This window comes from Bombina bombina, chromosome 2 (genome assembly GCF_027579735.1).
Source record: "Bombina bombina isolate aBomBom1 chromosome 2, aBomBom1.pri, whole genome shotgun sequence".
NCBI lineage: Eukaryota > Metazoa > Chordata > Amphibia > Anura > Bombinatoridae > Bombina > Bombina bombina.
Window position 1 is genome coordinate 432,547,737 of NC_069500.1, and position 17,265 is coordinate 432,565,001.

General features: G+C 41.5%; 1 protein-coding gene across 1 annotated transcript in view; it reads right to left on the minus strand.

The window, feature by feature from the left end:
* Positions 1-17,265, minus strand: part of LIMK2 (LIM domain kinase 2) — a 212,189-nt gene that overhangs the window by 31,673 nt on the left and 163,251 nt on the right. The window contains exons 11-14 of the mRNA XM_053699798.1: positions 17,101-17,157; positions 16,704-16,769; positions 16,370-16,544; positions 11,957-12,012 (exon numbers count right to left, since the gene is read on the minus strand). Of these exons, the coding sequence (XP_053555773.1) occupies positions 11,957-12,012; positions 16,370-16,544; positions 16,704-16,769; positions 17,101-17,157 (354 nt within the window). The remainder of the gene's footprint in view (positions 1-11,956; positions 12,013-16,369; positions 16,545-16,703; positions 16,770-17,100; positions 17,158-17,265) is intronic.

Sequence of the window (17,265 nt, forward strand, 5' to 3'; positions counted from 1 at the left end):
CGCTATGGAAGGACGAGGAACAGAATGAAGTATTTGACAAGAGCTTAGAAGTTTTGATTTTCTGACCTCTGTCAGAAAAATCCTAATTTCTAAGGAATCTATTATTGTTCCCAAGAAGGGAACTCTTGTTGACGGGGATAGAGAACTTTTTTCTTTGTTCACCTTCCATCCGTGAGATCTGAGAAAGGCTAGGACGATATGAGCCTTTGCTTTTGACAGGGACGACGCTTGAATCAGGATGTCGTCCAAGTAAGGTACTACTGCAATGCCCCTTGGTCTTAGAACCGCTAGAAGGGACCCTAGTACCTTTGTGAAAATCCTTGGAGCAGTGGCTAATCCAAATGGAAGTGCCACAAACTGGTAATGCTTGTCCAGAAAAGCGAACCTTAGGAACTGATGATGTTCCTTGTGGATAGGAATATGTAGGTACGCATCCTTTAAATCCACGGTAGTCATAAATTGATTTTCCTGGATAGTAGGTAGGATCGTTCGAATAGTTTCCATTTTGAACGATGGTACCCTGAGAAATTTGTTTAGGATCTTTAGATCCAAAATTGGTCTGAATGTTCCCTCTTTTTTGGGAACTATGAACAGATTGGAATAAAATCCCATTCCTTGTTCTCTTATTGGAACTGGATGTATCACTCCCATCTTTAACAGGTCTTCTACACAATGTAAGAATGCCTGTCTCTTTATTTGGTTTGAAGATAATTGAGACCTGTGGAACCTTCCCCTTGGGGGTAGTTCCTTGAATTCCAGGAGATAACCTTGAGAAACTATTTCTAGCGCCCAAGGATCCTGAACATCTCTTGCCCAAGCCTGAGCAAAGAGAGAAAGTCTGCCCCCCACTAGATCCGGTCCCGGATCGGGGGCTATCCCTTCATGCTGTTTTGGTAGCAGTGGTAGGCTTCTTGGCCTGCTTACCCTTGTTCCAGCCTTGCATTGGTTTCCAGGCTGGTTTGGGTTGTGAAGTATTACCCTCTTGCTTAGAGGATACAGAATTAGAGACTGGTCCGTTTCTGCGAAAGGGACGAAAATTAGGCTTATTATTAGCCTTAAAAGACCTATCCTGTGGGAGGGCGTGGCCCTTTCCCCCAGTGATGTCTGAAATAATCTCTTTCAAATCAGGTCCAAATAATGTTTTACCTTTGAAAGGAATGTTAAGCAATTTTGTCTTGGAAGACACATCCGCTGACCAAGACTTTAGCCAAAGCACTCTGCGCGCCACGACAGCAAACCCTGAATTTTTCGCCGCTAATCTAGCTAATTGCAAAGCGGCATCTAAAACAAAAGAGTTAGCCAATTTAAGTGCTTGAACTCTGTCCATAACCTCCTCATACGAAGATTCTTTACTGAGCGATTTTTCTAGTTCCTCGAACCAGAAACACGCTGCTGTAGTGACAGGAACAATGCATGAAATTGGTTGTAGAAGGTAACCTTGCTGTACAAAAATCTTTTTAAGCAAACCCTCTAATTTCTTATCCATAGGATCTTTGAAAGCACAACTATCTTCGATAGGAATAGTAGTGCGTTTGTTTAGAGTAGAAACCGCCCCCTCGACCTTGGGGACTGTCTGCCATAAGTCCTTTCTGGGGTCGACTATAGGAAATAATTTCTTAAATATAGGGGGGGGAACAAAAGGTATGCCGGGCCTTTCCCACTCTTTATTTACTATGTCCGCCACCCGCTTGGGTATAGGAAAAGCGTCGGGGGGCACCGGAACCTCTAGGAACTTGTCCATCTTACATAATTTCTCTGGAATGACCAAATTGTCACAATCATCCAGAGTAGATAACACCTCCTTAAGCAGTGCGCGGAGATGTTCTAATTTAAATTTAAATGTCACAACATCAGGTTCAGCTTGATGAGAAATTTTTCCTGAATCTGAAATTTCTCCATCAGACAAAACCTCCCTCATGGCCCCTTGAGATTGGTGTGAGGGTATGTCAGAACAGTTATCATCAGCGTCCTCTTGCTCTTCAGTGTTTAAAACAGAGCAATCGCGCTTTCTCTGATAAGTAGGCATTTTGGATAAAAGATTTGCTATGGAGTTATCCATTACAGCCGTTAATTGTTGCATGGTAATAAGTATTGGCGCACTAGATGTACTAGGGGCCTCCTGTGTGGGCATAACTGGTGTAGACACAGTAGGGGATGATGTAGTATCATGTTACTCCCCTCATTTGAGGAATCATCTTGGGCAATATCATTATCTGTTGCATTACTGTCCTTACTTTGTTTGGACACTATGGCACAATTATCACATAAATTTAAATGGGGAGACACATTGGCTTTCATACATATAGAACATAGCTTATCTGATGGTACAGACATGTTAAACAGGCTTAAACTTGTCAACAAAGCACAAAAAACGTTTTAAAATAAAACCGTTACTGTCACTTTAAATTTCAAACTGAAAACACTTTATTACTGAATATGTGAAAAAGTATGAAGGAATTGTTCAAAATTCACCAAAATTTCACCACAGTGTCATTAAAAGTATTGCACACCAAATTTCAGAGCTTTAACCCTTAAATTAACGGAACCGGAGCCGTTTTTACATTTAACCCCTATACAGTCCCAGAATGAGGCTCTGTCTATAACTAGAAAGGCCCCCATCTGAAAAAGGTGTCCAACACAGTGCCTGCCGTTTTTCTAAACGTTCCCCAAGATTATAATACCAATAATTAGTTAGAATCTGCATAATATGCCTAGTAAAGCAATTGTTTTAGCCCAGAAAAATGTCTACCAGTTTTTAAGCCCTTTTTGAAGCCCTTTATTCTTTTATGTTTAACTAAGAAAATGGCTTACCGGTCCCCATGAGGGGAAATGACAGCCTTCCAGCATTACATGGTCTTGTTAGAAATATGGCTAGTCATACCTTAAGCAGAAAAGACTGCTAACTGTTTCCCCCAACTGAAGTTACTTCATCTCAACAGTCCTGTGTGGAAACAGCAATCGATTTTAGTCTGCTAAAATCATCTTCCTCTTACAAACAGAAATCTTCATCCTTTTCTGTTTCAGAGTAAATAGTACATACCAGCACTATTTTAAAATAACAAACACTTGATAGAAGAATAAAACTACATTTAAACACCAAAAAACTCTTAACCATCTCCGTGGAGATGTTGCCTGTGCAACGGCAAAGAGAATGACTGGGGTGGGCGGAGCCTAGGAGGGATCATGTGACCAGCTTTGCTGGGACTCTTTGCCATTTCCTGTTGGGGAAGAGAATATCCCACAAGTAAGGATGACGCCGTGGACCGGACACACCAATGTTGGAGAAAAATGTTTAAGTAAAAATACCCACTGTGAAAGTACCGTTTAAGGCAGTGAGTGTATTTGGAAAGGTCTCAATCAACTTAACACACCTTAATTTTGCAACTGTATACCATTATTTGCAGAACAGTTGAATACTTATTTGGTTAATTTGGCCATTTCCTTCAGACTGTTTATGTGTTAAAAAAACAAAAAAACATTCTAATAGGTGGTAGCAGGTTTTCTGTCAAAATATTTTGGTATTAAGATCTTTTTTCCTCTATTCTTACCAGCCCCTTGTTCCAGCTAATGATTAGCACCACTGCATGATTTTGCCACCAGTACACATAAAAATGCACTTTGGATGTTAACTGGCTTTTCTCTAGTGAAATAAGAACCTGGCTACCAGGAGGCGGCAAAGACAACCCAGCCAAAGGCTTAAATACTCCTCCTACTCCCCTCATCCCCCATTCTGCAGAGGAACAAGGAACAGTAGAAAAAATATCAGGGTGAAAGGTGCCAGAAGAATATAAGGACGCCACACATAAAATTACGGGTGGGGAGCTGTGGACTCTTTCCATCAGAAGAAAAGGAAATTATCAGGTAAGCATAATTTATGTTTTTCTTCTTAAATGGAAAGAGTCCACAGCTGCATTCATTACTTTTGGGAAAACAATACCAAGCTATAGAGGACACTGAATGCCAAGACGGGAGGGTACATAGGCGGCCCATACTGAGGGCACCAAGCATGAACCTCTACCTGAGAAAAAACACAGCTTCGTCCGAAGCTGAGAAAATTTGAAAAAGGAAAAAGCCCCAATGACACTGACTCGCAGTTAGTCCAGAAGCCAAACTAGAGACCGCAAACTGACTCGACTGAGCCAACAGTCCTCCAGGAGACACCATCGCCCACTCATCGCCACAAATGAAGGAGACACCAGCCGAAACACCCAAGGCAACAAGGCAAGGGAGAACCAAGGAAACCGAAAGGTCCCCTAATATAAAAAAGAACACCTCCACGAGTGAGTCCAGCTCACAGTGGCCCAAAGGGGCCCACGCCTTTACAAAGCGAAACCCGGTATAAGACCGGGCACAGAGACAGAACAGACGTCTCTCCAACATCCTGCAAATACGGATTGCAACTGAAAAAGCAAAGTTCTTCCAGTGTCAAGAATAGCAAGGCATCCGACCATGAAAAAGTGTGTAATGCACCCAGGAGAGAACCCCAAGTTTGAAAACACAGTCCATAATAGGACGACACAGAGGATACTTGCGAGGAAGAAGAAGCAGTCAAGCAAGAAACAGACCGCAAAAGCAACCCCCAGACAGAGGGCACGCTCCAGGACATCTAAGTCGCCGGACCTGCACACAGGTCCCTAAAAAGGGGCACACAAACCTCAATTGAGGCCCCCCGAGAAGGAGAGTATACCCTAAGAACCCGAAGGAAGAGTAAACTATCTTCTGAAATCAATGGAGCCAGTTGAAAAGAAAATCTATACCCTAGCAGACTAAGCTATAACAGGATATACTCAACAATGCTCACACATCCAGGAGAAGACTGTGACCAAATGCAGCTCCATAGACCGCTCTGCCATTCTGACCTGCAGACCCACAGCCAGATGGACCAACCCAGCCTCAGAGATCAAAAACAGGAAAAAAAAAAATCCCGAAACAAGTACAGGAACGAGCATAAGGATAGCACAGCCATCCCCACAGTGTACAAGTACAACCCGACTCTGAAAACAGACAACAAGGCCATAGACCTAAGGATCTATCAAAATAAAGGCCCACCAAGTCTGCTTGGAGTCAGCAAGACCCCTGGGGGAAACAATCCCACCTTTCTGCCTCCCATCCAGGAGAAGCCCCAAGCAAGGACTCCATCTCCATAGGGAGGAGAATATCCCCTAAAGAAAAGGGATGAATCCACGGGAACACTGGCAAGCCAACCAGGGGAATGCAACCCTATGACGCACCAGAAATTGGACATCCAAAGCCAGCAGCTGGGTATGAACCAACCACCATTAAGGCTCAAGCCACACGGCTAACCACCAGAGGACAAGGCAAAGAGTAAAAAATGCTCTGAAATCCTGGCCAACCATGACCAGGTTAGGTACATGGAGGAAGGGCATAGCCCCAGTTCCCACTACCGTGGAACCCACCGACCAGCCCTGAGATCCAAGATTCCAAAACCACCCAAGACTGGGTCAGAAAAAAGGCCAAGCGAAGCTTCAGCAACCGGAAGTCTCAGGGAGAAAAACAGGTCCGGGTACCCAATAGTTCAGGCAAACCTTACCCTAGAACCAAACACCACAATTGGCCAAAAAGCCAGACACAAGGGTATGAATGCACATCCAGAAAATCCAGATAGCGAGAGAACTCGAAAGCCCTGACCAAAGGAAGGAACTACCTCCCTAGCTAGTCCAACGCTCCAAGGAGCAAGGCTAGAAGTCGTATGAAGGGATGACCAAGGGATACCTCAAGCTCAAAAAAATCCTACTAACAGGACTAGTCTCCCTAACACCTCCGCACAAGCAGAGGACACAAGAAAGAGAAGGCACAAAGAATACCCAGCTCCGGAGAACCCTGAGCAAAACAAAAATCCCCGCATGGAACAACCATCACCCGGAAACACAGATCCCTAAAAGGAGATCCACTTACCCAGAGGCAATGGAAGAATACCCAAAAGGCCTCTTATAACTCAGTCAAAAGTAAGACCTGCAACAGGTTTCAAACTGCAAACCTTCCGCATGCTAGACAGCTATCCTGTACAAGCTGTTGGATCAAGCCCAAAAAGACAAATCCAGAGGGCTAGAATGAAGGCCAAACCGCTCAAGAGGGGCATTAAGCCCTCCCACCCTCCACCACATGGAGGAGGAAACTCTAAGTTTTGAAGAAATCAGATGTCAGATAGGGTGACGCAGCAAAAAACTCCCCTGCCCAGTCATTTATGACTGAAGGCTGTAAGGACTGAAACAATCCTTCCCACCTCACAGACCCACAGGTCCTCTCGAAAGCTTAGCTTACATGAAAACAAACAATGATAACCTGAGCACTCTGCGCTTGTACCGAACCAGCCGATCAGCACAGCGCCACATGTCTGAAAAGCCGCAAAACCGAACGAACCTGACAGGACCAGCCTGCACCTAGGGTCCCAACTGGCAAGCTGCGTAAATTCTCCCTCGTAGGGGAAAAACAGAAAACAGACATTCGTAACAGAGGACTAACATGTCCAACAACTTCCGAGGAAGTAATAAAGGACTATCAATCCCAGAAGGTTCCAGAAGGAAACAAAAACAAATAAAAGACATCCCATCGAATATAAATAAAATATAAGGCAACCCCGAGTTTAACGCCCAAAAAGACACAGGCCTACCTGCAGGACCAGCCAAACGGAGCCCTATCTTTCAAAAACTGGGAAAGATCTCAAGCAAATTACAATCAGGAGATTACTTCCTCCCCACATGTCTAATGAGGTGCACCATTCGAATTATCAGACGGAAATTCCCCGTATCTGGTAACGATAGGGTCATTCAATAACAGAAAAACATGTCTGAGCAACATGCGAAGGCGCGCAATCCTGTAACGGAAGGCACAACACTCAGGGACAGATACTCCTGCGGGGAACTGTAGTGGCCTTCCCCAAGGCGGAAGGCCCGGGACAATAGGGCACAAGCACATTCTCAAATAAACGTCTGGACTCTGCAGACGAACAATCGGCAACATTATCTGGAAACGAAAACATGCTGCAACCTCCGGGGGAAACACGCCACCCCGCATGGGGGAACCATAAAGTGGGTTACCCGCATGTGCATAAGTATGATTTGGTAGGGAACTCTCCTCTCGGAGGACAGGACACCCAGAGGCGGATAGCTCAGCAGTCCCTTGATTCCCCGAGCCCGAGGAACCAGGATCTCTGAAATGGCATACGGAACAAAACTGGTTGACAGGCATCTAACGAGGCCACTCCGGATTCATCACCGGACACAGAATCTGAAATCAAAATAGTCTCAGTATAAGAATCCTCTGTAACTAAATCTGAAATTAAAACAGTCTCAGCATCAGAATCCTCCATAACTGGATAGAGGATATTTAAATATGGACTAAAGTAGTAAAAACTAAAACGGCACCTGACACCCCCAATGGCTGGGGTACTCACCACCTCCTATGACCAGACCCCTGTGGACTAGAAAATTTCCCTTTGCCACGCGGTCGGGAATGCGGAAATGGAAAAACGGAACGTAGCCACGTCCGAACACATGGTGAACTGTACAGTCCAAAACAAGTGCCCAACCAAAAGGCTGCGTCACTTCCAAAGGCCTCAATGTTCCAACCACGACCCCAGTAAACATCGCACATAAGCAGGTTGATTGAGGAGCTGTTAACATGAGTCGGGATGGTTTCGCAGAAAGAAACTCCCTGCATCTCTGGACTATAACTTTCATCCAAACCCTCACTGGGAGATTGACAGCACTACTTAAAACTCCTGTCCCATTCCGAAGAGTACTACCCTCCATAAGAGACAAAAACAAAAATAAAAAATTCTAACACTTTTCTGCCATCCTCCTGGGACGAAAGGCAAAGAATGACTGGGGGATGAGGGGAGTGGGAGAATTATTTAAGCCTTTGGCTGGGTTGTCTTTGCCTCCTTCTGGTGGCCAGGTTCTTATTTCCCAAAAGTAATGAATGCAGCTGTGGACTCTTTCCATTTAAGAAGAAAAACATAATTTATGTAAGAACTAATCTGATAAATTCATTTCTTTCATATTGGCAAGAGTCCATGAGCTAGTGACATATGAGATATACAATCCTACCAGGAGCGGCAAAGTTTCCCAAACCTCAAAATGCCTATAAATACACCCCCTTACCACACCCACAATTCAGTTTAACGAATAGCCAAGTAGTGGGGTGATAGAAAAGAAAGGAGTAAAAAGCATTAAAAAAAAAGGAATTGGAAATATAATTGTGCTTTATAAAAAAAAACATAACCACCATAAAAAGGGTGGATCTCATGGACTCTTGCCAATATGAAAGAAATTAATTTATCAGGTAAATTCTTAAATAAATTATGTTTTCTTTCATGTAATTGGCAAGAGTCCATGAGCTAGTGACGTACGGGATAGAAATAACAAAGATGTGGAATTTCACACAGGAGTCACTAGAGAGGGAGGAATAAAATAAAAAACAGTAATTTTCCGCTGAAAAAAATTAAATCCACAACCAAAAAAATTAAGTTTTTCTCATAAATGAAAGAAAAAAAATTAAAACATAAGCATAGGAATTAAACTGAAACAGCTGCCTGGAGAGATTTTCTACCAAAAACTGCTTCCGAAGAGGCAAATACATCAAAAAAAGGTAGAATTTAGTAAATGTATGCAAAGAAGACCAAGTCGCTGCTTTGCAAATCTGATCAACTGAAGCTTCATTCTTAAAAGCCCACAAAGTTGAGACTGATCTAGTAGAATGAGCTGTGATTCTCTGAGGTGGTGCTTGACCCAACTCCAAATAAGCCTTATGAATCAAAAGCTTTAACCAAGATGCCAAGGAAATGGCAGAAGCTTTCTGACCTTTCCTAGAACCATTAAATACAACAAATAGACTAGAAGTCTTTCTGAAATCTTTAGTAGCTTCGACATAATATTTCAAAGCTCTTACAACATCCAGAGAATGTAAGAATCTTTCCAAAGAATTCTTAGGATTAGGACATAAAGAGGGGCCAACAATTCACAACTTTAGGTAAAAATTGAAATGAAGTCCGCAAAGCTGTCTTATCTTGATGAAAAATCAGAAAAGGTGACTCACAAGTAAGAGCAGATAATTTAGAAACTCTTCTAGCAGAACAGATAGCCAAAAGGAACAACACTTTCCAAGAAAGTAGCTTAATATCCAAAGAATGCATAGGCTCAAAAAGAGGAGCATGTAAAGTTTTCAAAACCAAATAAAGACTCCAAGGAGGAGAGATTGATTTAATGACAGGCTTGATACGGACCTAAGCCTGAACAAAACAGTGAATAGGAGGAAGTTTAGCAATCTTTCTGTGAAATAAAACAGAAAGAGCAGAAATATGTCCCTTCAAGGAACTTGCAGATAAACCTTTATCTAAACCATCCTGAAGAAACTGTAAAATTCTAGGAATGCTAAAAGAATGCCAGGAGGATTTATGAGAAGAACACCATGAAATATAAGTCTTCCAAACTCGATAATAAATCTTCCTAGAAACAGGATTTACGAGCCTGTAACATAGTATCAATCAATGAGTCAGAGAAACCTCTACGACTAAGCGTTCAATTTCCATACCTTCAAATTTAACAATTTGAGATCCTGATGGAAAAACGATCCTTGAGACAGAAGGTCTGGTCTTAAAAGAAGTGGCCATGGTTGACAACTGGACATTCAGACAAGGTCTGCATACCAGAACCTGTGAGGCCATGCTGGAGCTACCAGAAACACAAACGAATGTTCCATGATGATCTTGGAAATCACTCTTGGGAGAAGAACTAGAGGCGGAAAGATATAAGCAGGTTGGTAAAACCAAGGATATGCTAACGCATCCACCGACTCTGCCTGAGGATCCCTGGACCTGGATAGGTACTTGGGAAGTTTCTTGTTTAGATGAGAAGCCATCAGATCTATTTCTGGAAGACCCCACATCTGAACAATCTGAAAAAACACATCTGGATGGAGAGGCCACTCCCCCGGATGTAAAGTCTGACGGCTGAGATAATTCGCTTCCCAATTGTCTATACCTGGGATATATACCGCAGAAATTAGACAAGAGCTGGATTCCGCCCAAGCAAGTATCCAAGATACTTCTTTCATAGCTAGGGGACTGCGAGTCCTGCCCTGATGATTGACATATGCCACAGTTGTGACATTGTTGGAGAGAACCATTAATTTGTTTTCAGACATACAGAGGCCAAACCTGAAGAGCCCTGAAAAAAGCACAGAGTTCCAAAATATTGATTGGTAACCTCGCCTCTTGAGATTTCCAAAACCCTTGTGCTGTCAGAGATTCCCAGACAGCTCCCCAACCTGAAAGACTTGCATCTGTTGTGATTACAGTCCAGGTTGGACGAACAAAAGAGGCCCCTTGAATTATACGGTGGTGATCTAACCACCAAGTCAGAGAAAGTTGAACATTTGGATTTAAGGATATTAATTGTTATATCTTTGTATAATCCCTGCACCATTGCTTCAGCATACAAAGCTGGAGAGGTCTCATATGAAAAAAAGCAAAGGGGATCGCGTCCGATGCTGCAGTCATGAGACCTGAAACTTCCATGCACATAGCCACTGAAAGGAACAATAGAGACTGAAGGTTACGACCAGCTGAAACCAATTTTATTTGTCTCTTGTCTGTTAGAGACAGAGTCATGGACACTGAATCTATCTGGAAACCTAAAAAGGTGACCCTTGTCTGAGGAATCAGGGAACTTTTTGGTAAATTGATCCTCCAACCATGCCTTTGAAGAAACAACACTAGTTGATTCGTGTAAGATTCTGCAAAATGTAAAGACTGAGCTAGTACCAAGATGTCGTCCAAATAAGGAAACACTGCAATACCCTGTTCTCTGATTACAGAGTAGGGCACCATGAACTTTTGAAAAAATTATTGGAGCTGTCGCTAGGCCAAATGGAAGAGCGACAAATTGGTAATGCTTGTCTAGAAAAGAGAATCTCAGAAAACGATAGTGGTCTGGATGAATCGGAATATGAAGATATGCATCCTGTAAGTCTATCGTGGACATAATGACCTTGCTGAACAAAAGGCAGAATAGTCCTTATAGTCACCATTTTGAAGAAAAGACTATACACCAGGTAAGAAAAAATAACTTCCTAAATATGTTTTTCCCAATTTTGAAACTGATAGTCTGCAAAAGGAAATATACATAAACCTGACTCATGGCAAATATAAGTACAATACATATATTAAGAACTTTACAATAATACATAAAGTGCCAAACCATAGCTGAGAGTGTCTTAAGTAATGAAAACATACTTACCAAAAGACACCCATCCACTTTTAGCAGATAACTTTTTCAGTACTGGTTTGGCTATCAGTAGAGGTAATGGAATATGAGAGTATATCGTCAATCTGAAAAGGGAGCTAGGAGATGAAACCTCTACAACTGATAACAGAGAACCTATGAAAATATTTCCCGCGAGGAAAACCATAGAATTCAATAGGTGATATTCCCTTCACATCCCTCTGACATTCACTGTACTCTGAGAGGAATCGGCTTCAAAATCCTGAGAAGCGCATATCACAGAAGAAAATCAAGCACAGACTTCCTTCACCACCTCTATAGGAGGCAAAGATTGTAAAACTGAATTGTGGGTGTGGTGAGGGGTTGTATTTATAGGCATTTTGAGGTTTGGGAAACTTTGCCCCTATTGGTAGGATTGTATATCCCATACGTCACTAGCTCATGGACTCTTGCCAATTACATGAAATAAATGTCTCTGATTTCTACCCTACCCAACCAAATCAGAATTGTATAGAAATAAATAAAAAAAAATAATCTGTGTTCCGCAATGGCAGTACTCACACACCTCTGCCAACCTCACTTCTGCTTTACAACTGATATTCTGAGACTAAAGCCTGTCAAAAAGTGATAAACAGTGATCTAACAGAAAGTACTTAAACTGCTTTGTTAATATATGTGAATAAGATGCCAAAGGGTCATCATCATTATCTTACCTCACAAAGAACAATTCCAAACGAAAAAACATCCACTTTCTCATCATATTGTTTCCCTGTTAAAGACGATCATGGTTAGTAAAACAAATATTTGCTGCTTTCTGCCTCAACCACAAGAAGCATAGCCACTTGTCTATTCTTCCCTCAAAGGGATAGTAAAGTCTAAATTAAACTTTTATGAGTCAGATAGGGCATGTCATTTTAAACAACTTTATAAATTACTTTTATCATCAAATTTGTTTTGTTCTCTTTGTATTCTTAGTTGAAAACTAAGCCTAGGTAGGCTCATATGCTAATTTCTAAGCCCTTGAAGACCGCCTCTTATCTGAATGCCTTTGACAGTTTTTCACAACCAGAGGGCGTTAGTTCATGTGTGTCATATAAATAACTGTGCTCACGCACATGGAGTTATTAAAGAGTCAGCACTAATTGCCTGAAATGCAAGTCTCTCAAAAGGTCTAAGATAAGGAGGCAGTCTGCAGAAGCTTAGATACAAGGTAATTAGAGGTAAAACGTATTTTCCAATAAAAGTGTTGATTATGCAAAACTTGGAAATGGTAAATAAAGGGATTCTCTAGCTTTTTAAACAATAACATTTTTGGTGTTTACTATCCCTTTAATCCAAATATCCCTCCTAGTCACAAACGCCTAGATTTAGAGTTCTGCGTTAGCCGTCAAAACCAGCGTTAGGGGCTCCTAACGCTGGTTTTGGCCGCCCGTTGGTATTTAGAGTCAGTCAGGAAAGGGTCTAACGCTCACTTTGCAGCCGCGACTTTTCCATACCGCAGATCCCCCCTACGCCATTTGCGTATCCTATCTTTTCAATGGGATCTTTCTAACGCCGGTATTTAGAGTCTTGGCTGAAGTGAGCGTTAGAAATATAACGACAAGACGCCAGCCGCAGAGAAAAGCCAGGAGTTAAGAGCTTTCTGGGATAACGCCGGTTCATAAAGCTCTTAACTACTGTGCTCTAAAGTACACTAACACCCATAAACTACCTATGTACCACTAAACCGAGGCCCCCCCACATCGGCGCCACTCTAATAAATTTTTTAACCCCTAATCTGCCGACTGCACACCACCGCAACCTACATTATCCCTATGTACCCCTAATCTGCTGTCCCTAACACCGCCGACCCCTATATTATATTTATTAACCCCTAATCTGCCGCCCCCAACGTCGCCGCTACCTACCTACAATTATTAACCCCTAATCTGCCGACCGGACCTCACCGCTACTCTAATAAATGTATTAACCCCTAAAGCTAAGTCTAACCCTAACCCTAACACCCCCCTAAGTTAAATATAATTTTTATCTAACGATTTCTTATTAAATAAATTATTCCTATTTAAAGCTAAATACTTACCTGTAAAATAAACCCTAATATAGCTACCATATAAATTATAATTATATTGTAGCTATTTTAGGATTAATATTTATTTTACAGGCAACTTTGTATTTATTTTAACCAGGTACAATAGCTATTAAATAGTTAATAACTATTTAATAGCTACCTAGTTAAAATAATTACAAAATTACCTGTAAAATAAATCCTAACCTAAGTTACAATTAAACCTAACACTACACTATCAATAAATTAATTAAATACAAATAAATAAACTAACTAAAGTACAAAAAATAAAAAAAGAACTAAGTTACAAAAAATAAAAAAATAATTTACTAACATTATAAAAATATTACAACAATTTTAAGCTAATTACACCTACTCTAAGCCCCCTAATAAAATAACAAAGCCCCCCAAAATAAAAAAATGCCCTACCCTATTCTAAAATAAAAATTGAAAAGCTCTTTTACCTTACCAGCCCTTAAAAGGGCCTTTTGCGGGGCATGCCCCAAAGAATTCTGCTCTTTTGCCTGTAAAAAAAAAACATACAATACCCCCCCCCCACCAACATTACAACCCACCACCCACATACCCCTAATCTAACCCAAACCCCCCTTTAAATAAACCTAACACTAAGCCCCTGAAGATCTCCCTATCTTGTCTTCGCCACGCCGGGTATTAGCGATCCGTCCAGAAGAGTGAAGCGGGGGCTGAAGAGGTCCATCATCCAGCTGAAGTCTTGATCCAAGCGGGGGCTGAAGAGGTCCATCATCCGGCTGAAGTCTTGATCCAAGCGGGGGCTGAAGAGGTCCATCATCCGGCTGAAGTCTTGATCCAAGCGGGGGCTGAAGAGGTCCATCATCCGGCTGAAGTCTTGATCCAAGCGGGGGCTGAAGAGGTCCATCATCCGGCTGAAGTCTTCTATCAAGCGGCATCTTCAATCTTCTTTCTTCCATCTTCATCCCGCCGACGCAGAACATCCATCCTGGCCGACGACTTCCCGACGAATGACGGTTCCTTTAAGGGACGTCATCCAAGACGGCCGTCCCTCGAATTCCGATTGGCTGATAGAATCCTATCAGCCAATCGGAATTCGAGGGACGCCATCTTGGATGACGTCCCTTAAAGGAACCGTCAGCCAGGATGGATGTTCTGCGTCGGCGGGATGAAGATGGAGCAGGAAGAAAGAAGATTGAAGATGCCGCTTGATAGAAGAATTCAGCCGGATGATGGACCTCTTCAGCCCCCGCTTGGATCAAGACTTCAGCCGGATGATGGACCTCTTCAGCCCTCGCTTGGATCAAGACTTCAGCCGGATGATGGACCTCTTCAGCCCCCGCTTGGGCTTGGATGAAGACTTCGGACCCTCTTCTAGACGGATCGGTGATATCCGGCATGGTGAAGACAAAGTAGGGAGATCTTCAGGGGTTTAGTGATAGGTTTATTTAAGGGGGGTTTGGGTTAGATTAGGGGTATGTGGGTGGTGGGTTGTAATGTTGGGGGGGTATTGTATGTTTTATTTTACAGGCAAAAGAGCAGAATTCTTTGGGGCATGCCTCGCAAAAGGCCCTTTTAAGGGCTGGTAAGGTAAAAGAGCTTTTCAATTTTTATTTTAGAATAGGGTAGGGCATTTTTTTATTTTGGGGGGCTTTGTTATTTTATTAGGGGGCTTAGAGTAGGTGTAATTAGCTTAAAATTGTTGTAATATTTTTATAATGTTTGTAAATTATTTTTTTATTTTTTGTACTTTAGTTAGTTTATTTAATTGTATTTATTTGTAGGTATTTGTATGTAATTAATTTATTGATAGTGTAGTGTTAGGTTTAATTGTAGATAATTGTAGGTAGTTTATTAAATTTATTTATTGATAGTGTAGTGTTAGGTTTAATTGTAACTTAGGTTAGGATTTATTTTACAGGTAATTTTGCAATTATTTTAACTAGGTAACTATTAAATAGTTATTAACTATTTAATAGCTATTGTACCTGGTTAAAATAAATACAAAGTTGCCTGTAAAATAAATATTAATCCTATAATAGCTACAATATAATTATAATTTATATTGTAGCTATATTAGGGTTTATTTTACAGGTAAGTATTTAGCTTTAAATAGGATTAATTTATTTAATAAGAATTATTTTATTTTGTTAGATAAAAATTATATTTAACTTAGGGGGGTGTTAGTGTTAGGGTTAGACTTAGCTTAGGGGTTAATACATTTATTAGAGTAGCGGTGAGGTCCGGTCGGCAGATTAGGGGTTAATACTTGAAGTTAGGTGTCAGTGATGTTAGGGAGGGCAGATTAGGGGTTAATACTATTTATTATAGGGTTATTGAGGCGGGAGTGAGGCGGATTAGGGGTTAATAACTTTATTAGAGTAGCGGTGAGGTCCGGTCGGTAGATTAGGGGTTAATAAGTGTAAGTAGGTGGCGGCGACGTTGGGGGCGGCAGATTAGGGGTTAATAAATATAATATAGGGGTCGGCGGTGTTAGGGGCAGCAGATTAGGGGTACATAGGGATAACGTAGGTTGCGGCGGTGTACGGAGCGGCAGATTAGGGGTTAATAATATGCAGGGGTCAGCGATAGCGGGGTCGGAAGATTAGGGGTTAATAAATGTAAGGTTAGGGGTGTTTAGACTCGGGGTACATGTTAGGTGCAGACTTAGGAAGTGTTTCCCTATAGGAAACAATGGGGCTGCGTTAGGAGCCGAACGCTGCTTTTTTGCAGGTTTTAGATTTTTTTTCAGCTCAAACGGCCCCATTGTTTCCTATGGGGGAATCGTGCACGAGCACGTTTTTGAAGCTGGCCGCGTCCGTAAGCACCGCTGGTATTTATAGTTGCAGTGGCGGTAAATATGCCTCTACGCTCCCTTTTTGGAGCCTAACGCAGCCCTTCTGTGAACTCTAAATACCAGCGGTATTTAAAAGGTGCGGGGGGAAAAAAGCATGCGTAGCTAACGCACCCCTTTGGCCGCAGAACTCTAAATCTAGGCGATAGTTTCCATTTAACCACTTTAAGGGGGGGGGGATTCATACAATTTTTGATAATGATCTTAAATTCTCACCATTTATCATTTCTGGGGCCATCCAATAAGGGTTTCCAACAACTGTGTAACGCTTCCGTCTGTCACTCTTACGTAGCGTACGTTTTTTGGTTGGAGGCCTATCTGGAGGTGGGTTTAGTTTTTCTTCAACAATAAGTCTGGAGAGTCCAAAGTCAGCAACCACTACTGTCCCATCCTAGATCAGGGACAATAACGAGAGAAGTAGATAAATTAAGGATGGTGAGATGTAGAAACAGAAGAAAGATGAAGTGAGACAATTAAGAATTCAGAAGATGGTGGGGATCTGGGGAAAATAAAAATAAATTAAAAAATCAAGGGAGGAGACTGACATTACCAGTTTTATAAGACAGTTGTGCGAGTTGAGGTCTCTGTGGATGATGCTCATGGAGTGAAGATATGCCTGGTAAAAAAAAGGGGTAAAGCTGTTAATGAGTTGAACTCCTTCAGGATAGAAGGTTCAGAAGTAATCTGCAGCAGCACTTCTTCACCGAATCGATGGGTGATTCATGAAATCAATTAGAGGTTATAAAGACAAACACTGTGGGTGACTTCAGGAATGCCTGGGACAAGCATAAGGCTATCCTACATACTAATTAATTGAGCTTATAATTTATAAAAAAAATATGGACAGACTAGACTTTGGGCCTATGATTTTTATGGTCAAAAAAATGTATGTTTCCTTAAACTACAGCACATTGTAGGTCATGCAAAATTATAAAGGACAGACTCACCATTCCACATGAAATGTCTTTAGCAAAAGAAACCTTCTGCTGCCAAGGGCAATGATCCTGCAAGAGAGGGGTGTATTTATTAAAAAAAAAAAAATAAATAAATATTATTAATATATATATATATATATATATATATATATATATATATATATATATATATATATA